General features: G+C 36.4%; 1 protein-coding gene across 1 annotated transcript in view; it reads right to left on the reverse strand.

Moving 5' to 3' along the window:
• The window catches only part of nr5a2 (nuclear receptor subfamily 5 group A member 2), a 71,319-nt gene extending 48,939 nt beyond the window's left edge, over nucleotides 1–22,380 (reverse strand). Inside the window, exons 1-4 of the mRNA XM_015373118.1 lie at nucleotides 21,599–22,380; nucleotides 18,737–18,855; nucleotides 15,694–15,835; nucleotides 7,283–7,995 (exon numbers count right to left, since the gene is read on the reverse strand). Coding sequence (XP_015228604.1) covers nucleotides 7,283–7,995; nucleotides 15,694–15,835; nucleotides 18,737–18,855; nucleotides 21,599–21,680 — 1,056 coding nt within the window. The 5' untranslated portion in view covers nucleotides 21,681–22,380. The remainder of the gene's footprint in view (nucleotides 1–7,282; nucleotides 7,996–15,693; nucleotides 15,836–18,736; nucleotides 18,856–21,598) is intronic.
• Nucleotides 22,381–22,965: the final 585 nt, after the last annotated feature.

Genomic DNA, 22,965 nt, shown 5'->3' on the forward strand with positions numbered 1-22,965 from the left:
CATGATTCTGGACCTGGTTTGGGGTAAATCTCTCCATCTAGAAGAGAACTTAAATGAGCAATGGTAGGATATATAATAATTTATTATATATATTTATATATTTATAATATGAAATATCCCAAAGGCAGAATGATATGCCTAAGAATGAGCTTAAGGTGCTATCACTTCACACTCATCAGTGCAGCAAACTTAAACTTTTGTTTAAACCTTAATGCTGTCAAATATAATTATGAATTAGTTCAAATGTATTTATATGTTATAAATAAAATCAGATTAATTAACATAGGCTTAACTGCTGTGATTCTTAATACCTATACCAAAGGTGAAGAAATGGGGAACCAGCACTTTTTTTTATATGATCCATTTTGAATTTTATTACACCTACATTACAGTTACAAGGGGTGACCTAAAACAACATGGTCCCTCATCTTACCTCATTGCTATTCTTTTTCTTTCCTATTCTTAGCTTCCTTACTCAATTCACATTCCTCCTCTGCTCATCTCTCCACTCATCTCGCCTCTTTATTTCACCTTTGTTCTCCATTCTTGTCCTTTCCTCTACCCAGCCATCTGTTTATCCAATATGTCTGTCCCATCTCAGCTGGGAGCTTTCCCAGGGAACAGGACTTCTAATACAGTCCTTGTTCAACATAATGCTCAGCTCTGCTTTTGCAATAAATGTTACATGTGGAGAAGAACACAAGGAAAATGATACTGACCAAAAGGCAAAATAAATAAATAAATAAATAAATGAAAAAACAGTCTGAATCTTTGACTAAAAAAAAAAAAAAACATCACTGACACCTTCAGCCTCATTTTGTAATGTAAATTAACCCTAAAAAAAATAAAGCTAAATCTGGACCTAGGTGATGCATATGTTTAATGACAATTTTACTTAGAAAGTGGTGGAACTTTTGAGACCTTACAAAGGTATTTTTAAGGCTTTTATTAACAGATGCCCTGCAATATTTTCCAGACAAGGTTCAAGCCTTACAACATAGTTTCAGGGTTGTTTTTGATCCTTTTTGCTACATACCCACAATTTAAAGTTACGTTTCTTTATTGATTGGCTTTTAAGTAACATACTACTAGTTTTTCCAAAACATGCATTTTATAAATAAACTATATTTTGTGGATAACAACACATAAGCTTTTGCAGAGAAAGGCTATTTGTAAAAATATTTGTTGTTATAGAGGTTGAAGTCAAAGACTATATACATTTGTATTTTTAAAGGTAATGTTACACATTAGATAATAGTTTCTTTTAATTAATAAAAGGATGCAATGATAATGATGAAAAAAATCTGAATTAAAAGGTTTGTATTATTAATTATTATCAAAAATGCTAAAATACTGACATTTCAATACATGTGAGCTATTAAAGTCTGTTGCGCAGTGATGTTTTCCGTATTATACACTGTACATTCTGTGTTGACAAGGTGCACAAAAGCTTTTGTTGTAATACAACCAATCATACATCCTTTTTAAATTGAAGGGTGTAGAGAGGAAAGAGAGGGTGGGGTCGCTTTGGTGAAAAGGGAATAGAATTAGGAAGGCGAGAAATAAACATATGAATCACTGGTAGAGACCAAGTTGTTATGCTTAAATCTTATTATTATTATTTTGTATGAGGAGTCCACAGAGGCTTACTTTAAAACAATTAATAAGAAGTAAGTATTAGTACAGGCACCTATATGAATCCCCACCAAACACACATGCACACCCAGATGCAAGGAATCCATATAAGAAGGAATGCAGTAAAATGTAGAGGGATTTTTGTTGACTGTATTTGAAAGTTTAATGTTCAGCTATTATAGAAGTAAAACTAAACATTTCTATAACTATGTTTGGCTATGAATTCTATATAAATTTCACATAGCATGACAGCAATTTTTACTTGATTATTTAGATTTTATCCAAACTAATTTACATTTTGATTTGACATTAGATTTTTATAGGTTATTTTACTTCAGCATTCCACTTTATTCTGTCCTTTATTCCGTCTCTCCAGGCTTTTTAACTCATATTTCAATGTATCTAAATATTTTTTTAGGAATTAGGAAAATTTGTGTTTCTGTTTTTTTTTGTGTGTTTTTTTTAAAGTACTCCAATACATTAGTTTATCCATAGAGCTTTATTTAATTACTCTAGTATACTTCAAACAGAGACAACTAGTATAAATGAACTGAATGCAGCATGTTGACAACTAATAAGATTTATTTAAAAATGATTCTTTAGACTTTTTTTATGTAGTAGGCCTGATATTACCCTGATAAAAGCATTACTTTATTTTCAATATTCTGAATACGTTATTTGTTGTGAGGACCTATTCTTGTCCATCCCTTCTTTTCCATCACCAAAATCCCATCAACAGTAATTCTAAATGTTATTATATCAGACAAAAAAATCTCCATCAGGTTTGGTCATCTACTTCAGTGAAAGTCCAGCCAATCAGCCCAATGTAAGACTAGCATGCAGGCTGTTAGTGCATGGATTCTAAGACATACTGTACTTTAGGAACCTACGTAACGAATATAGCACCCAGAGATGCAAAACCATCACACTAACACTCCAATAAGAAATAAAATGGCTAGACAATATACTATGGCTTCTTTAAAATAGACAAGGATAATTTAAGAGAGCTGTTGAAAGGATTTTTAAATATGGTTTGGAGGATGGGGGAGCGATTGAATGGCAGCTTAGTCCTAAGTCACTGAGAGAGAAAGCATTTGTGTATTCCTCTCAATAAACTTAAACATTGTAATGGTAAAATTACAATGTTACAATTATCTACATTACAGTAGATTATGCATGCCCCAATCAGTCATTACATTAAAACATTAATAGGGACAGCACTGAAGCTGCAACGGTGATTTGATCAAAGCTTCTGTGGCATGAAAAAAGTATCCTTTTTGACTGAAAAAAAATTCATAAGACAATCAGTCAGCCAGTGAAGTGATCCAAAGTCATTTGTGACATTTACGGCTATTTAACAGGGTTTCCGATGAAGAATCAACACAAACAAGATAAAAATTTATCAGCTTTTTTGCATAATGCAGTGCACCTTAGATACTCTGTCCATGTCCCAACAACGATATTAGGATGCCCTTGAAAGAAATAAATGAACAGTAACTTTCCCACAAACAAATAATTTAAACATATATTTACACAAGGGTATATGTAGATAAACCTATTGCACAAAAATTCAAAGCTCAATGTAAAAAAATCCTGAACCACATGGTAAAACACAACTCTATGCAAAAAGACAGTGAAGTACTACCATTAGTCTTTTGTTTTAGTGTTGAAAATAATTAAATATGCACCTATTAAGAGAATATAAGTACTTTCTTGAACTAGGTATGCTTTCTACTCATGCATCTGCTCCAATTCCCTTAAAATTGAATACAATAAACTATGAAAGTCAATGACCTCCGTCCTGCTGAGAAAGTTATTTCATTATTTCTATGATTTCAAAACCAGGACACCAAACCTGCCAAAGTCTATCCTGGTGATAAAATAATCAAGACCAAGGCAGGTTAGTCATAAAGCACTGCCTCTAACTTCTTGGATCTGATGTAGTTTCTCACGTCATGTCTCATATCCAGAAGGTAGGGGTGAGGGGTGGGGTGCATATTGGAAAAGAACGGGAAGTGATCTGTTGTTAGTTCTTCCAATGGCGAGGCATTTATGAGTTCTGTGACCACGGCCAATGTACGGAAACTTAAACACTTTTCTGGCAGATGCCTTGGACACACCCTTCCAAATTGGCACTGTTACAAAAGAAATTCTTTTGTTCTTGCAGGGCTAATAATAGTGGGGGGCTGTGCTTGAAAGGGGGGAAGTGTGCATATGAATGTGCATGTGTAGTAGTTGAAACTGTATTTATAACTTCCTACGGTGACAAACCATTCTTGTAACAAACTTTAATTCCCACTTTGCTTCCTCTCGTTCTGTCTTTCTTGACGGTTTGACCTTACATAAATTGGCCAAACATCATTAGCAGAAAGATTCTATGTTCATCTGGATTTTTTAAACTAAGCTCTATTAGTTGAATTCATATTTATTCACAGTTATGATATAGGTGAATTGTGGATAATGAAATATTCACTATTTATTTACTTATTAACACTACAGTGCATTACAGAAGTATTCACACCCCTCATACTTTCACACTATGTCACGGTCAAACCATAGAAATTGTTTTTAGGGACTGTATGTTATGCTGAAGTATAGAAATGGAAGAAAGGCTATGCTTTGTTTTGCAAACAATACAAAAAATCATTACTTGAAATTGCATAAAGTGACTTTGCAGTGATTTAAAAAAAAAATAAAGTTGAGTACAACCAAACTCTCCCAGTCTTTTTGCTTCCTAATCTCAGAAAGCTTGAGAGGGGTGTTAGCAAATATTACTGAACAGCATGATGAAGGATGAAGGATCATTACAAATGAAGGGATACAGTTTAAGAGAGGTTTAAATCAGAGTTAGATTAAAAAACATATAAACAGTTCTCTATATCCCAATATCTAAATATTTATGGTCTTGGTAGAAAGAGCAGTGTCCATTCCATTATTTAAGGGAACGTATGAGCAACTGTAATCCTAACAACAGACGACATTCCAGCTAAACTGCTAAAATCAAGATTAATCAAAGAATAGTCAAGCAGCCTATGGTAATTCTAAAGAAACTGCAAAAATCCATATCTCAAAAACTTCCCCTTGGTCCATAACATAAATTCCTCATAAAACCTAATGAATTTTGTAAACTTAATAAGTGTAAAAGTTCAAGGAATATTTGAATATTTTTACAAAGATTACTCAAATGTAATAAAACAAACAGCAGATAAGTTACAACAGAGAACACAGAATATTTCAAAATTGTCCTTTTTAAAAAAAAAAAAAGGGGGGTATTTTTCTCACAGAACCTGAATTCAGATTATTAGAGGGGTCGGAGCATGTTGGATAAACTATCAAAGCCATAGCTAGCACGTTATTTATCAAAACCACTTGTGCTTTGAAGAGTCCTTTAAAAACAGAGGTGGCAACATAGTTGAGAAAGTTCTATTATCTACCTTACTTGAGTGAGATGCATTTTCCCATTTTCTCAGAAAGCAATTGGCTCCTGTGTAACAGTGGGAAGGGCTTTCTCCTGCATTGAGCTGGGATCATTTTGTACCTTTGTAACAAGCACTCACCAATTACTGTTAAGATAGAGTAATATGGGTAGTCATTAGGCAAACATAATGACAGCTCATTCACGGCAATCCGGGGGAGCGACAAACACTAGTGGCTGAGATAATTGAATTAGGAGGAGGGTGTGAGAAATAGAGTCGTTTCACAATGGAGCAGAATTGATCATTCAAAGTTAATAAGCAAACCACACACAATTATTAGATGTAGCCACACCCTTCAGTAAGACCTTTTGTGTGTGTGTTTGAGTCTCTCTATATTGAACATCTATGGGAAATGCAAATAAATATCTCAAAAAGGTCAAGAGCGAGGGACACAGTGTGTGCTAAATGTCGACATGTGTTATTCAAGGACTCTTGTCTTTTTAATAATTGGCATATTTTTTTTAATAAAACATTTTTTTTTTTTTATTTTCCCTTTTGAAACAAAATTGCACAAAATATTTAAAGGGGAACTGGCAACAGGCCCATTAATATGCAGCTGAAATTGTGGCGCTGCATTGTAAAATATAAAAAAGAAGCAAGCGAGGGGGAGAAAACCAGGTGAGTGTGTGCAAACCGACAGCCTTTCAAATCACATTGTGGGGCATTAACCCTCATTCATGTCAAATAAACTGTGAGTAAAAAGCTGTGCAAAAGCTCTTTTCTAGGGTTCCGTGACAAAAACAAAGGAAAATCCAAAATGAGATACAGCATCAAAGACTGCAAACACTGGCCATCTGAGATTGACCGATAACACAATAGCCATGCACAAAATTTCACAATCTGATTGATATCTATTCAGATTATAAAGCTAAAAAAATAGTCAGATTTTTCCATTTTTAAAACGACTGATCGGACCAAAAATGTCATGTAAACATGCCTATCAGAATATTCTGATAACAGCTTTGCCAGAGTAATTAGCCAATCAAAACAGAAATATAGCATGTTGACCACTGTGCAAATACACACTAGGTCAGCTTGCCTCATTCACAAATAACTTGATCCTCCTGACAAGCATTTATCTGCATGCTAATCAGATTGTCAATTGACATTAACCTGTCTGTCTGATTACAATTTCATTCCAATCCTAAATTAATCTGATCAGAATATTTTGACTGACATGTTGACATGACATATTTTTAAACTGATTAGGCATTTATTCAACTGAATTTTGTAGATACTGTATATGTGACCAATGGTTATTGTTTGTAACGCAGAAAGTGTGATTTTTGTATCCAATTTCAAAGAAATTTAAAATATTTCAAATTAAAGCTCACATCAGTAAAGGTTAAATAAAAGAAAAAAACACTATCAGAAATTACAGGGTTGAAATGTCACATCTAGACGCTGTCTAGACCATCCAAAGCCAAATTAGATTTTCATTAAAGATTTTTTTTTTAAATATGATCTCAAAACATTTTGATGAAATTTAAACTCAATATGGGAATAAAGGATATGTGTGACGCTTTTAGCTTAAAACAATTAATAAAATTATTTACATTTTTAAAATGGATACTTGTCAGATTTTATAAACCTTTTAAATATATCAAAAATACTAATAAATCTACAATAAAAGGAAATTGTTCTTAATATAATAATAATTAATCAAAATTAATTATCCTATGTATCATGGAAAGCATTTTAATGTATTTATTTTGCCTCAAGCTCAGACTGAAAGTTTTCAAAACCAACAGTGAAGATCAGTCATGCACTTGAGTGAAAACAACTGGCTTTTGAATTTTGATTAGGCACTAGGACAGACAGCAGTGTCAGCAATGAGCAAATTTTGGCGTACTGCCCACAGCCTTGTACAGTGAATGTTAGTGTTGAAATGCAGCATAAAAAGGAGATTAAAGTGCAGTTGAACATAAAGAACAGAACAAATGTTTTATATATATATAAATGAGCAGGGTTATATCTCATGCTATGATTGGAATTGTGGTAAAAAATAAAGACTTTAACAAAATATACATACATTTGTTAATATACAATAAAGTTATGGGTCTAATTTGAAAGACAGTCTTCAGTCTATTTATATAAAGGGTTTGCCTATATATTGCATATGTCCTTGCATCCAAATAAACGCATCAGTGCAGTGGACCAATTACACTTACCTTCAGTTCACGAAAGAAAATGCTGCTGCGTGCCCACTCCACAATAGAGAAGAGCGTTTGGTCGGCCATCTTGCACATCAGCCCAAAGGTGTTGAGCTTCTCGTGTTTGCCTCGGCTGGCCTGCTCCTGCTGTAGATAGGCCAGAATCTTTGCCTGCACCTGTGGTTCATCGGGTTCACATTTTAGCAGCTCTACTATCAGGTGCGGGAAGCTGGGTGGTGACCCTGACTGGTAGGCATCAACGTAAGCGTAGCCCATGATGGACTCTGGTGAGCTGGTGTACGGATCTGGATATTCAGACTTGATGGTGCGTGTGCCCTGGAAGTGTCCGTAGGCCGCCTGGTAGCCCTGTAGGCTTCCCGCATGTGGCGGCATTGCCATACTGACAGGAGAAGTAACAAAAGGGCTGCGGTCGTAGTCTGTAGGAGGCAGGGCTGTGGCATGATGATGGTGGTGGTGGTGGTGATGGTGACTGGTGTGGTGGCCGGCGTGGTGGCTCAGTGGAAGGCCTTTGGATGCTGCCGAGTGGATGTTCTGAATGGCTGAGGAGATAGTGAGGTCAGTGGGTACAGCTTGCATCACCTGGCTCATGGCCTCAATCTTTAGGCCGTTTGCTCGGATCAGCGCCTTCTTTTGTTGCTTAAGGGCACGGTCACGTTTGTACATTGGGCCAAACTTGTTGCGACCACCACGCATACGGTCTGCTCGCACAGCTGGGAGGAAGGCACATGGAAAAGGAGAGAAAAATAAAAATATTAGTTTGCCAAGTACTTAAAACTTACTTGACTTGACAGCATTTATAAAAGAACAAACCTAAGTTCACAAATGTACATTCCTGCCAGGGTATATGTGCCATGCAAGCATAAAAATCGATTGGTAATAGTGATCATAACATTATGCCAGATCAGTTTATGCGTGTGTATGTGAACCAATCTGGATCATGGATCAATGGAGACCGTCATGAGAATAATATTATAATAATTGAAATTTGTTGATCTCACACTGGAGAAATTTACCTCTGCATTTAACCCATCCCCTTAGGGAGCAGTGGGCTGCAATTGTGCGGTGCCCGGGGAGCAGTGTGGGGTTAAGGGTCTTGCTCAGGGACCCAGAACACCAGCTGCGGGGATCGAACTGGGTATTTGCAACCTTCTTAGGGCTCAAACGCACTGCTCCAACACTCCCCTGACTGAATAGAGTTTCAGTTAAAGTCTGTCTGTCTATCTATCTATGGCATTGTTGTGTTCATAAAGATAGTTGATACAGAAAAAATAAGCTGATATCAAGTAACACTTTAGCTTGTAACACTTTAGGTAATCAGAAAAAGAATTACTGACAGAGTAACCGATGATTTAAACAGCACTTTAATAATAGGCAACTACATTTGACTATTAGTTGCTAACAATCTTACAGTTTCTTTGTAATTTTGACAGTTTGATCATTTGGACATCTCTACTTAACAATATAAAATGTACATGTAGGCTAATAAAATCTGATCCTGATAATGTATTAACTGAACAGAGATTCTTAAAACTCATGAAAGTTTTACTCTATCTCTCAGAGCAGAAAAAATAGGGATTTCCTTTTCTTGTCTCATTTTCTTAAATTCAGATTGTCTTGTGACGTCAATGTCTTGTCATGAATTGTATGAATTACAACAATTTGAATCACAACAATTATAAAGTTTCAGGGGTTGGAGTTTGCCATTAGTTGTCTGTATGGCAAAGGTTTACCGTGGACAACTCACTTGATGTTTATCTGTTGAAGTTAAAGCGAGGAGAGCTAAATGATAGTGATGTTACTCATTGACCAGAATTTTAAACCTGTATGAACCCAACCGCAGTAGGTTCAGAGTTCAACAGGACTTTTTTTTTTTTTGAGGGCATCTAGCTTGAATCTCAGAAGTTAGTCAAAACTCTGATAAAAAAACTGAGTTTTCTAATTATGCAATTCCTAAAAGCTTTTAAAATGCCTGTGTCAATTAGCAAGAACTTCTTTATAAAGACCAAAGGTTTGATCAGTCTGACAATAATCCAATTGGGTTTCTTTTTTTCTGATGAAACAAACACACCCACGACGCTCCCCCCGTTGCCCCCCGCCCCTCAGCACAGAGATCCTGTGGCGAGGATCACAACGAGTGTGTGCTGTGGGTATTTCTAATGAACAAACTGGGCACACAGTGGACTGCAATGAGGTCCGTGAGTGATCTGGCCGACTGCTGCCACAGGGAAGCTGCTCTACTATCTCTCAGTCGGGGGGCACTGGTGTTAATTATTCATACTTAATTACATCTTATTCTGACAAGACTTCGTGGGGCTCAGCGTGCAAAAAGCTCACAGACGTCTGGGGTTCAATGCAGCTTAAAAAAAAGGAAAATGCATTCTAGACATTCTCTCCAGATATTCGCAAATATTATATTCAGTGTATTTTGAATTTGAAAATTGCTACCATATTTTTAAATATATCAAAATGCAGACAAATATACTTTTTTGGCGCTCATACATTTTGACCTTCTCATACAAAAGGAGCAGTCAGAAACCATAGCTGAGGTCCGCTCAAACTTGTGATGCCTTGACAGATGAATGAAAGAACTAAAGAGGAAAAGTGAAGTGGGGGTGTGGAGAAGGCGTGGATCGGGATTTAAATTCAGGGGCGAAAGATGGGCAGAAACCCATACACTGACATATAGCATACCCACAAACGCATGCATGCATACACGCACTCAGCTGCCTTGGGAGGGATTTTAATGACCTCTTTCACAAAATGTGCCTGTCACTGATCTGAGCAACCACTGCCAAGAGGGCAGCCACTTGTACAGACGCGCACACACCAACACTTATGGATACATTTGACACACATACGCAAAGTAGCTAACATATAAAACATCACACACTGCTCCCCATCAGAGAGATGGGAGCACGCCAGACGGTCCACCACCTTGAAGAGGCTCTGGTGGCTTAAACAGTGATTTACTCGCACTCTAACAACCACTCAACAAGACTCATAGATGATCATGACCAGAGAAAAATTGACTCTATATATATATATAGATATATAGATATGAGTCCATTTATATATATATAAAGAATAAATAAAAAAAATAGTAGCCCTGTCAAATGTATCAATTATACATTATTTTAGGGCAACTTTAACTATTAATGATTTTCCACAACAGCGTAATTAATGAGCTGAGAAACTAATAGTTGGCCCTACTGGGAAAACAAAATTAGGCCCTGACTGCCTTTCTTGCCTGCCTCGGACCCAGGGACCCACAGCACATCATGAATACCAGAGTTGGTGGTGGTAGAGGTGGGGGGTGTCTTACAATGACATACACATGTATACTGCCACACACAGATGCACACATTTTTGTCTCTAATTAAACAAGGTGATTTGCATTCATGTAACATAGATTAATTTGGAGGGGAAGGGCAGGGGAGAAATAGTGCCTGCGTGCGTAAGGGAGCTTTGGGAAATGTGCATGTCTGAATAAGGTGGAGAAATGATAATAAGTCGGACACTGCAACAATTTAGCTTCTGATAGGACAGAAAATATACAGTGTGATCCCTTTATCCAACAGAAATGGGAAGAATAGAGATTTGAGCTATCTAATATAAATGATCATGCATCTTTAGATTAGTTGTTCTTTTTAAGGTCACATTTCACCTCGCCATTAAAAGAAAGCCTTAATTTTCGGTGGGCTGTGTAAACAGAGGTGGGTTTCCCAAGAGTCTCTAGGACCCTTAGCAATGACGCACAGACAAGCAGAAGGAATGATTAAACTGCTAGCTTTGAATAACAAAAAAAAAACAAAAAACTACACTGTACCTTTTTTTTCATCATTTGGAATGATTTCCCATTTAAAGTAGCAACATCTAAAGAGCAGCTTTTATCTGTTGTGCCTATGGCTAGCTTTGAACTGTAGGGCTGATGTTGTCATTAATGCAAAGACTTGGATGCACAAAATTCATAAATTTCCAATCTGACCCAACTGCTCCTGTTTCTCAAAAATGTCCAGTGTTCCCTGTGCTCCTCAAACTTGTACAAACAAGCACAGGCAGGCACAGAAAATGCATCTTATAGCAACATACCCGCCTACACATAGACAGTAACAAACACTGCACACCTCTCTCACACGTAGACCGTAGTGCTTATATCCTCTGATTTATGGTTGTTTAATATACAGGAATATTAAGCGTGCGTAGGTGAGGATCCCTGTCAGGTGCCGGCATATTAATGGGTCCCGCGGAGCCTTGCTGACACCCTGTTTGTCATGTCGGGGCCCCGGCCCCTGCTCTGGATGCGCCCTATCCCATGCACACACATGAATACCTATGATACCTATGCATAAGTAATGGGACAGCTCCCCGGTTTTCCCATCGCAGGTACTGAGAGGCTGATGGAAGACGAATCAGAGCTGGAAAGATGGAGACAGGGAGGAAATAAAAAGTGTGGAGGGGAGCGATACAACAGGGAATATACAAACACTCAGCCAGTGGTGCTAATTTCAGCTAAGTGGCTCTTCAGAGGTTTTGAATTAGTTGTAATCAATCAATTAAATTTTGATTAACGATTCAATTGGAAAACGATGGGAGTCTCGGCGAGAGCAGCATTTCTAACATAATAAATTCATGTAAGGATCAAAATATGATTATTCTGCGCCTTTAAAATGCTACACAAGTAAAGGAAATGTTAGGCAGCTCAGTGAAGCATATGATACAAGGCAACTATTAGCAAGCAAGAAAAGATTGTCGTGCCAGTGGGAGCTGTTCAAATATGGCACGCTTCACTGGATGCAGTGAGCGATCTTCTGATGAATCAGATCTTTTGTTTTCAGTGGGAAAATGCTCACAAAGTGTGTGTGTGTTTGGAGTGTGCAATTTAGCTCAAAATCAGTCATATAAAGATTTACCATCCTTCACTGTTTTAAGCATCTTCACTAAACACCTTTTTTAAGAAAGAGCTTGGAACTTTAGTGTGAGGGATGGCTGTAGTGTCAACTACAAATTGAAAGCAAATGTCACAGTTGCTATGTGATCATCTAGGAGGAGCGAATCCTGCAGTCATTCACTTAATGCAAAGCTTTGTTATTTAGACTGAAAACGTTCAACTTTATTATTCAATTGAATTGTCTCTGTAAAATGCCTCAAGATGACGTGTTGCGAACTAGCACTTTATAATTAAAGTGAATTTAATTCAAATAATTAGTGCTCACATCTAATCCAGACTTACTTATTATGATTAAACCAACAAAACTTTCAGGGAATATTTCTACTTTGTCGCTTATTTAGTTATAAAAGTCCTTGTCGTTCTCATGTGAAGGTCAATTTTTGTTTTTAATCCATACTGGACAGTGCAGCTGAGATAACAAATAAACGTGCTGTTAATATAGGGAGTATAGATGCACATTTGCAAAAATTAAAATCCATTGGCAGATTTAAATGATCATATTATGAGCTTATTTATCAGTAAACAGATAGATCACAACAAAAAAATTATGTCATAATTTGTCAGTCAGCCACTTATACTGAAGGACTACATTTTTCAAAGAATAATTACACCTGAGCATAAAAGGTTTCACATCATTTACATTGTTAATGGGTATGTTTTTTTGTAGTTTTATAACTTTTAAATAATTATCTTTAAGAAAAGACAAACGCCTCTTTTATATATTTTTACTAGATCCTCTTTTCATAAATCAAATGAGCTCAGACACCTTTTTCTGAGATTTATTATATCGAGAAAAGAGAAGCTGACTGCTATTTATTTATTTTTTCTCTTCATTTTTTTGTTCTTACGGACGTTTGACATTTCCAGTTACATTTTCTTAAGTGGTATAAAAATCACTTTGCCATTCTTAAACGTGAGAGGCAAGAGAATCTCCTGAACATTAAAGCAGAAAAGAGTCATAAAGCCCTTGATTCATTAAGCCAATGGGCCACTTAGGCACTCGGATGGGCTTCTTAGGGTTTCAATGGTGTGAACATTTTTAGACCACATTAATATAAGCTTTGCTAGTAAGATGAGGCAAATTCACACATTTAAGAATGAACCTAACTAAAAGGTTGGGTAATTTCAACGAATTAGCTATGTTAGCTGAAATCTTGGACAAATTCCCCTCATATTCGGGTTTAAAGTATGTCAAAGGGGATGTTGGCTGTAATTTGTGTTTAGAAATTCAATTTCATTAACAGGAGAAAGTTGCAAGTAATTTGGCAATTTAACACACTGAAACACAGTGTATACAAAAGAACACTGATAAAATGTGGAATTAGGGGGGCCGCCACTGTCCTTGAAATTCCAACTTTTTTTTTCCTAAAACCAAACAAGCCGCCTCAGTTATTGTCATAAACACAAAACAAAAATAAACAAACACTGACATAAAAGGAACAAATAACACAACATTTTAAAAAGTAAAAATAAAAAATAAAAAGCCATTGGTTTGCTTTTAGGTTCATCCACTGGATTTTTTGGTTTCTGAAGGCTACAATACGCTGAAATACAGGATATGACTGAGATCATTTTCAATTTTTAGATTAAATGACAACTTCCTCCTGGCTGTGGCCAACTGAACAACTTTCCTGTCATGAATATATGTTTTGTGTGAGCCGTGTGTGTGTCTGTGAGTGTGGTGAGGGGTGTCAGCTCTCCTGTGTGGGAGGTCTTTACTGGATGTGGCAGGAGTCATCCACTGAAGCTCCTGGCACCTGACAGAGCGCTGCAGGGCCTCATCTTGCCTAAGAGCGGAAAGTTACCGCCGGCAAAACAAATCAAACACAACCCCATCCCCCCCCACCCCTGTTAGCTTTCAAATGACTGGCCGAGACTTTCTGCCCAAAGGCCATTCACAGTTAATAGCTGTTAATGAAACCACAATGGCAGGTAAATGGAGACACCTCAAGATATGTTTTGGATTTCTTTGCTTTATTTATTTATTTTTCAAATCTGCTTTTTCCCTCTTTTTTTTTCTTTCGTTCCTCATATACATAAAAATTGTCTCTGTTTTTCTCATAGAAACCAACACATAACACTGAGTTCTATTCAGGTAATTGCTATATTAAAAAAAGGAAGTTATTTAAAATTGCATTTAAGGATTTCATTTGTTTTTTTTTTTTATGTAGACTGACTGTTCTTATGATGTACGAATCTTGGGATCATGGGGTGGGGTTTAGGCCTGTCAGCAGTCAGACACCCATTCCCAAGGTTGATCAAGCCTCTGCTCCTGTCTTTACCTAGTGTCTGTTTTTTTTTAACTATAACTGATGTCAGAATAGATTTAATACCTTAAATAAATCCCAATTTTCACACATTTAGCAATGGTAAATAACATTTTTAAAAGGGTTACAACTAGACTATTTTACCATTCTCTTTCCGCTTACAGCAGGAACCAGACAACCTGCCTTGCCCAACATCAGTCCCCCCAACACACACACACACAACCACAAATACCTGACAGGTTAAACCATAACAAAAAAGGACAAAGGATTTCATCTAACAACAGTAAGTACTCCTCAAAGACATTAGATGAAATAGAGCTAAATCACTTCTTCCTTATGTTGCAAATACAATGTGGGCAAAAAATGTCTTTTGTTTTCAAGAATACAGAATGCAGAAAAAAAAACGACCATGCAAGCGTTAGCTGACCTTTTACTGATGGATATAAAACTCCCACAAGTTTAAGTGGGTTAGCTACGGACTTGGAAGCTCTGATGGAATATCTTTTTACATCCTCAACTTTCACAGGAGTGCAAATCTGTATTCTAATATGCAGTCTTGCCCATTGTATATCTAAAAAAATGTACTTCTTCTCAAGCAATAGTTTTGATACCTGACTTTCTGAAGGGATGGTATTTATATATTCTAAAAATGTTATTGTTCATCACCACTCTAAACATATCAATGTGGAAAAATTTACTCCAGCAACATTAAAAAAGCTGATTTGATCCTTATTAGACGATTATACAGTAAAATTTTAAAATAAAATCATTATATACCACTGAACTGTAACCGATGTCATCAGTGATATGGAAAGATTTTTTTTGTACTTCATCTATCTGCACATTAACTGGGAATAAAGTTTTGGATTCATATTTCACCTAAAATGTTCTTATTTTTCAGATTTTCAGATTCTTGGAAATAATTTGAAGACATCGCAGCTGTCTTGTCTGGATAAAGCATCCTCTTTTCTTCTAAAGCAACAGCCGCAGCGCTATCTAGTAAACGTTTACCTTCAGCACCCGCAGATGCTGCAGGATAAGAGTTTTTTGTTATAACTCCCCATAACCTCATTTACAAGGACAAAGAAAATCTATACATAAAAGAAAACAATCTGTAAAACACTTGCCTCTTTGACTCACTCTGAAAAAATCCAAAGAGCTGAACAGTTAAAATGAAAAAGAAGTGAATGTACCTTCTAGCTTCATGCCGACAGTGAGGCACTTCTGGAAGCGACAGTATGGACAGCGCTTTCTCTGGGTCTTGTCAATCTGGCAGCTCTGATTCTCTATACATGTGTAACGCTTGTTGTTCTGGACGGTGCGCTTGAAGAAACCCTGCGGAGAGAACCAATTAAGACGTCAACCTGCTTGACCCCTGCAATGTGATAGTAATTGGCCCATTCACACACCCAGACAGCTGGAGAGGGACTTAATGGATACAACACACACAGACACACACACACATACACAGGAGATGTTTTAAAGGTATTCTCCAAATTATGTAATGCTTCACTTTTATATTCCTGGTTAAACATAATTAAGACATGAAAAAAAATGCATTGCATTATAACAGGAGAGTAAAACACAAACTTTTGTTTAGCTGGTTTGATTTACTTCACTGCATTTTGAACCACTCTAAGAAACATTTTCATTCTCACACTCAGTGATATCTAATCACAAAAAGGAAAAAAAAAACTCCACGATTTTTTTTTTCAATCTGAAACTTAATTATTGAATAATATGGCCACATGAGACCAAAAAAATTCAATACATGATATCCATAATTTAAAGTTCCGGGATTACAGAGATTCATACATTAAATTTATTATAAGCAGCAGCAGCCAAAATCAAACAGAGGAAGGTGGTATTAACGTATTCTAGATCCATAACCTAGGAGGAGAATCCTAAAACCTGCTTTTTAAAATGAAATAAAAAAAAAAAAAGCTGCTGCTGTCAATATCTCACCAAAAACATATTTAATTGACAATCTACATTGCCTGATCTGTCCAAATACAGAGAAAAAAAACGCAAAGTGTTGGCTTCAGGAAAGATCGACTCCTAAGTTTAGCATTTTTACTTTAGAGAAACTTTCTTAAATTTCACATATAAAAGCTGAACTTGATTCCAATATGCATTTTTTTGTGTTGTTGTGTACATCCAACTGAAAACAGATCTTTTGAAATGCAAAACAAAGAGAATTTTAATCAATATTTGTTATTTTTTATTATTGATACAAAAAGATTTTAACTCATTTGTTAAACCAAGAAAAATATCTTTTGTAACTTTATCTTATTATTTGGTCAGTATAGTTAGCATATGTTTGCCCCTTATGTGTCTGACCCATACGAGTGTCTGTATCTCTGGATTTAGAGGTTATTCTCAAACTATTCTCAGTTTATTGTTATTATTTCAGCAGGTTTTATTAGCTAACCTGTTTTCCTTACGAATATGATGCACATGAACAGAAATGATCTTTGCAATTGGATGACCTGCGTGTGTCTATGGGCCCTTTTGACGCGTGCAAATACAACCTACTATACAGTTTGATACACAGCATATCAGGCTATAGTAGTGAGGTAAGTTAAAAATAAAAAAAAATTATCATCAACAATAGTTGTCAAAACAAAGCTAGAAATGGCTTTATATGACTGTTACTTTTACACTGATTAACCCTAAAAAGGCTTCTAGTAAACTGACAACAGACTGAACTGCCTGCATGGATGCTTACATATATTATTATTTTACCTGAATGAACCTGTAACGTGTCAACAGACTGATTTATCTGCCCAGCTCTGATGATCATACAAAATGCTACATTTTAGTGATAATCAATGGCAGGCTTCAGGTAATTATCAATATCATTAATGTTTCAACAAGGATACACAACATTCTATAAAAAAAACCCCTCTTTATCTGCATCCAGAATACACACACACACACACACGACAGCAGGACGTTTAAAGTCAGCCTGGAAACATGTTGATTGGCAGAGCCAAGGCTGAGGAGCAGCAGAGATGCCACTGACGTCTCCCTTCAAGCGAATGTTCAGTATCTCAAGGTCAAAATATGGGATTAAATCTATAACATCTGCTTTGAATAATGACCACATAGGCAAGAAATGTGCACTGCAGCATCAGTACTGCGAGCAGCAATTTTACGGTGAAGAGCGTTGACGTGGAGCCATTTGTCTTCGCTTAATTTTGCACTGACAGTTTTACTGAACTGGAAAAAGTAATACATTATTTGTTCTGTTTAGAAAGAGAAGGACAAATAAGTTTTGAACAGAGTTTAAGTTTAACAGTAAGGTACTTTTTATTTTCTTCCAGCTCTATTGAACATGTAAATATGTAGCTCAAGCAAAGCAGTTGAGCTCTTAATAAAGCTGTGATGACAATTGTAGACAGAGAGACGAGAGATTGTTCAACCAGCAACATCAAGAGAAAATATTTAGCCTCAAGTGTTGTAACCTCCCACGTGTGTGGCCCAATTCTGATTCTTGATATGGTTAAGATGCCTCACTGACCAGGGTGCCAGTTAATTAGGAAGCAGCAAGAGAAATATGAAAGACAAAAAGAATATTATACGTCAGTTAAACCCTAAATAATTTTTTCATATTGCATATTCGCACCTGAGAGAACAGCCAGCTGAGTTGTAAGAGTATAAGAATTGTATTCATTTAATTTGTTTCCTTGCTTTAAACAATGTGGAGAGTACTTGATTTTCACAAGTTCATATCACAAAGTAAGTTGGAAAAAAACCTGGTTCTTGTCATATATGTTTTTTTTTTATTTTATGTAACAACAATTTTGAATGCTAAGACAGAAACTCATCTTATTTGATAAGAAAACCTGTCTGTCTTTTTCTTTTCCCAAGTAAAAAGTTGACTTTTTACATTTTTTTTAGGGGAATTTCAAAATTTAATTATGTCTAAAAAAATACTTTTAACACAATGAATAAATACCAGAAGAAATGTATAAATTTGCTGTGCTATTGATGATGGAAATCAAAAACGTTGACTTTAAACCCTTAAAGTATCCCAGAGGCAACCGAAAGAAAAAAAATATAATGCTAAAAAAAAAAGAATCAAATTAAATTTTATTTAATTAACTTGAAACTTCCAAGCGAAAATTGTAGGGTATTGCAATTATTTAGGTTTGCGAAAAAGACAATATATAAATATGTAATTATATTTGGTGTTGCAGAAAAATAAATATTTACAGTTGGAGGTGCACCAACCTTGCAGCTTTCGCAGGTCAGAAGTCCATAGTGATACCCGGAAACTTTGTCTCCACACACGGGACACATCTCGTCCAGGTCTTCGTCATAGGAGTAGTCCATCATTTTTAACTGGGGAGCTGCAGGAGACACACACACGCAGGGTGAAGTCTACTTCTGGTCTGAGCGCACTCTTTCTCCAAAGGTCCACCCGCATACATCAAGGTGAGCGGAGGGACTCCGCGTCGCAACTGAATGAAAATGTGTGATGCCCCTTCTGAGGCTTTAAATGTTGGCGGCAGATACTGTGAAGGTCGACTTTGGAGCATGTGGAGAGGGACGCAACCATGTCTCCTTCTTACTGGACTCTTCTCTTGCAACCAAAAATATAGATAAAGAATTCTGAGTGTCAGCCTCATAAATATGCATGCGTCTAAGTCGTGAAATCACTGGGGTAAAAAGAGAGATATTAGACTTGAGGTTTGAATGAAAAAAATGTTACCGCCCACAGAAAAATGAAAAGACAGAGAGAAACCCTCAGCTTTGAATGTTTGAAAAAAGAGTGAAAAAACACGTTTTTTTTATTTTTGTTTTTCGTTTTTATTCTTTTTTTCCAAAGAATAAGCAACAAAGCTGAAGGCCAATTTAAGTAGAATTGTGTCTGTTTTAAATGATCCTCCTCTCCTTTTTCGTGCTTTAAAATAACTTTAAACAGAATTTGTTGAAAAGGTTTTTTTGGATTGTGAAAAAAAAAAATATTATAAATCTGAAACAGACAAAAGTTGGCAAAAAAGAAAAATGTCCAGATTATAATTTCCAAAATCTCGCTCATAAAAGCATTATTCGAAACGAATATAGGCTGTTTTTTTGTTTTTGTTTGTTTATTTTGTTTTGTTTTCTACAGTGGGCCTATTATTTTAGTTATTTTGAATAATATTGCGTTTCAGAAATACTTGCATGAGCAGAGAGTGTTTGTAGATGAGCAAACAGCCCGGCAGACTTTTACAACAGTTACAAAAGCATTTTATGGTACTTATCATAAAAAAGCAAAGCAGCCATGATCAAACAGGAAAAGCTCAGTGGATGTGGCTGTAAAAGTGGAAATATTTTGTCAGTCACCGACGCCTTTTCCGTGGCCTTCGCACACACACACACACAGACATATCCCTGCTCCATCCACTAAAAAGAAAAATCCATTTCATCTGCAGGCTCAGATCCGTTAATTAGACATGATTTGTAGTTCGTTAACGCATTACCCTGCTGGGATCCGCGCTGAATATTCAGAGGAGAAGCAACAAGTTCCACCAGGCTGTAGATTTTTTTTCCTTTCTCTCTATTTTTTTTTTTTCATAAACTCAAAGCAAACTAAACACTACATGCACATATTTTACTTCTAAAAAAATGTTTTTTCCAGGTTGGGCTGAATAAAGAAAATAATCATGACACCGGTTGCAGTTAAACTCTGCTTTAAACCTGAAAGTAATTATAAATTAAACTTTCACGTTGAAAATAGGAAAAAAATAAGATTTAACTAAAGTTTAGGCTACAGAGAGGGAGTTATATATATATATATATATGAAAGAGAAAACGTGTGATTTTTATTGTGCTTATACATCCCCAAAAACGTTCTTAAAAAACATACACAAAAAAACTAATAATATTCATGATGGACGATCCTAATTTCAAGCCATTGCGTCAATTTTAGTTTACGCAAAATCAAACCTAACCCTCTAACGAACCACTCCTTCTGTCAGCCTTATCAGTGTGCCATAAAAACTAATTGATTGCCCGCTTATATTGCTTTAGAATGACGTGTGGAATGAACATGGCTACATGTGTTTATCTCTGACAATGAGTCAGTCTTTTTATTTTAATGTTTGCTGCTGCTTGTATGGTCCGCTTTTCGGGAAGATCAAGAAAAAAATAATATAAGCCCGAGGGTGATATGCATAATTAGTCCATTCTGAAGAAGGTTAAGGCATCAAAGCTTTTTTTTTTTTTTTTGAAAAAAATCAGACCCATAGTTCTGTATTTTAAACCTGAAAATATTACAGTTTCTTCTTACAAAATGAAAAAGTTACTTTAGCAAATAAAAATTCCAGAGACTCGCGAATTTAACTAACCTTTTAAACATATATATATATATATATATTTTATAATAAAAAAAAAAGGTTGAAACAAAATTGAGACTTTCAAGTAAAGACATCAAGAATCTGTTTATTTTTGAACATATTCGTTTTGATTTATCTTTCACACAAAAGATATAAAAAGTATATTGGAACATTTTGAATACAGTGCGTAATCAGCAGGTCTTATCAAATCAGACCGTCATCCACAGTTTCAAATGGTATCCTGGGAGTCATAATATGCAGTCTTAATATTTTTATTGACAAATCACATAATGATGAAAACACTATCCCCTATCGCATAGTAAGGTACTTGATTATGTTACATCAGAATTGAAATAAAAACTTAGGTAATGTCTTTCTGGTTTTGCGCCTTTTTTGGTTGGATGGTTTAATCGCAGTTTGTTATTCTTGTTAATAAGTAAAACGTAAAGAAGTACCGTAAGTTTTTTTTTTTTCTTTTCTAAATGTGCATCGTTGGATTGCAAGGCAAGTTTGGGCTAAATAAAAAAAAAAACGTGCAAAGTTTTGGAAACCTGTTTCAGGCAAACTTCAATATCGATATGGTCACACGACCTTTAAATACTTTAATAGCACAACTTTTATCATAAAGGGTCTACATTCCTTTACTGCTTTTTAGCACTCATAACAGAAATTAACTTCCAAAGTTGTTTTTTTTTACGCTGTTCAGCCCTAAGCGCTGCGTAAAAGTGGACACCTAACTTTTGAGCAACAAGCCTTCAGCGGAGTATCTTACCTTGCATGTTCCTGGGCATGTGCCCCTGTTCTCCATACGATCGAGTGAGTCCTAAAGATTCAGTCTCGACTTTGGGCAGCATGTCAGCACTCCCGGCCTGAGCTGGAGACCGCGCACCGCTCGGCGGGACACCTGGATGTGTGAGGCAAACACAACTCGAATTGTCCCAAAAGCCTTTTTTTTTTTGTCGTGTTCCGTTTCTTACTCCCTATATGTCTCGCTCTACTCTCCTCTCTCTGTATCTTCCAATTATTGGACCATGCTCTGAGGATACAGCCTGATCCAGGATTCAGACTTTCTCTGCATGTGATCGGGTCGCGTATATTACGATCCTGATCTGTTGTGACTGAACTTTACTCACTTAACTTTGCTAACAGTATCTTAGAGAAGGAAATCTACAATAACGCATCCTCTTTTATCTGTTTAAGAAGGATCAGTTGCGCATGAAGTTAGTACATTTCTATCTACTAAATGAAATACTGCGCCACGTCCTGACGACTACGCTCGGTTTCCCTTTATCTCCTCCAGAAGTCTTTGAACACGTCACAAATTAACACGAGACTGTCAGAGTAAGTTTAAAGTCTTCAACAGACAAGCACGCGCCAGCGGGCCGCCCTCCCCTGTGCGTAAAGTCGGCTCCCGTGTCTTGGTCGGACTGTCTGGAGATGTGGAGACCTGTCCTCTTCCTCCTCCTCGCCGCTTTGTTTACGCCGGTCGCTCCAATCCGTGGCGCATGCGGTCATCTGACATCATGTCTCATCGGTCCAATCAGGCAAAGAGATCAAGAAGCATCGCCTCAAAGCCCTAGATCCACCGCCCTGCAATCTCAGCTATTTAATAGCGTTTATGATGGACTTTAAAAAGACGGAAAGGCTTGGATGGATAGGTGAATGGGTTGGTGGGGTAAAAAGAAAACAATGTGAGGCAATGACTGACTCCCTATTAAGGCATAGGGGGTAGATCTGAGCGCAAAGTGGAACTGGCAGGCCAAAAAACGCGCAACATTTATATGCTTATATTTATTCCTACAAAAAAATCGGCGTGATCTATTGGCTGTATTCTGTTTAGTAAAAGATTAAACAATGTTACCAAGAATAATTGAGAGCTTTGTATTGAAATCGCATCAACATTTATGTAAAGTTCTTAATCAAAGAAAACAAGTGTGTGATATAAAAATAAGTCATTGGAAGCATTTGAATTTTTGGCTCATTACGCAGAAAATGTGGAGTGTTGGATTGAGTTTTGAGATGGCCTTTATGTAAACACGAAATCATTCTCCCCTCTCCGAATTATATCCGTTGCGTGTAAGCAGCCTAACTGGCTGAAAAGGTACAGATCAGGCTGTTGCGCATTAAAACAGAGAGTAA

The sequence above is a fragment of the Cyprinodon variegatus genome, unplaced genomic scaffold, assembly GCF_000732505.1.
Source record: "Cyprinodon variegatus isolate N-32 unplaced genomic scaffold, C_variegatus-1.0 Scaffold80, whole genome shotgun sequence".
NCBI classification, from domain to species: Eukaryota; Metazoa; Chordata; class Actinopteri; order Cyprinodontiformes; family Cyprinodontidae; genus Cyprinodon; species Cyprinodon variegatus.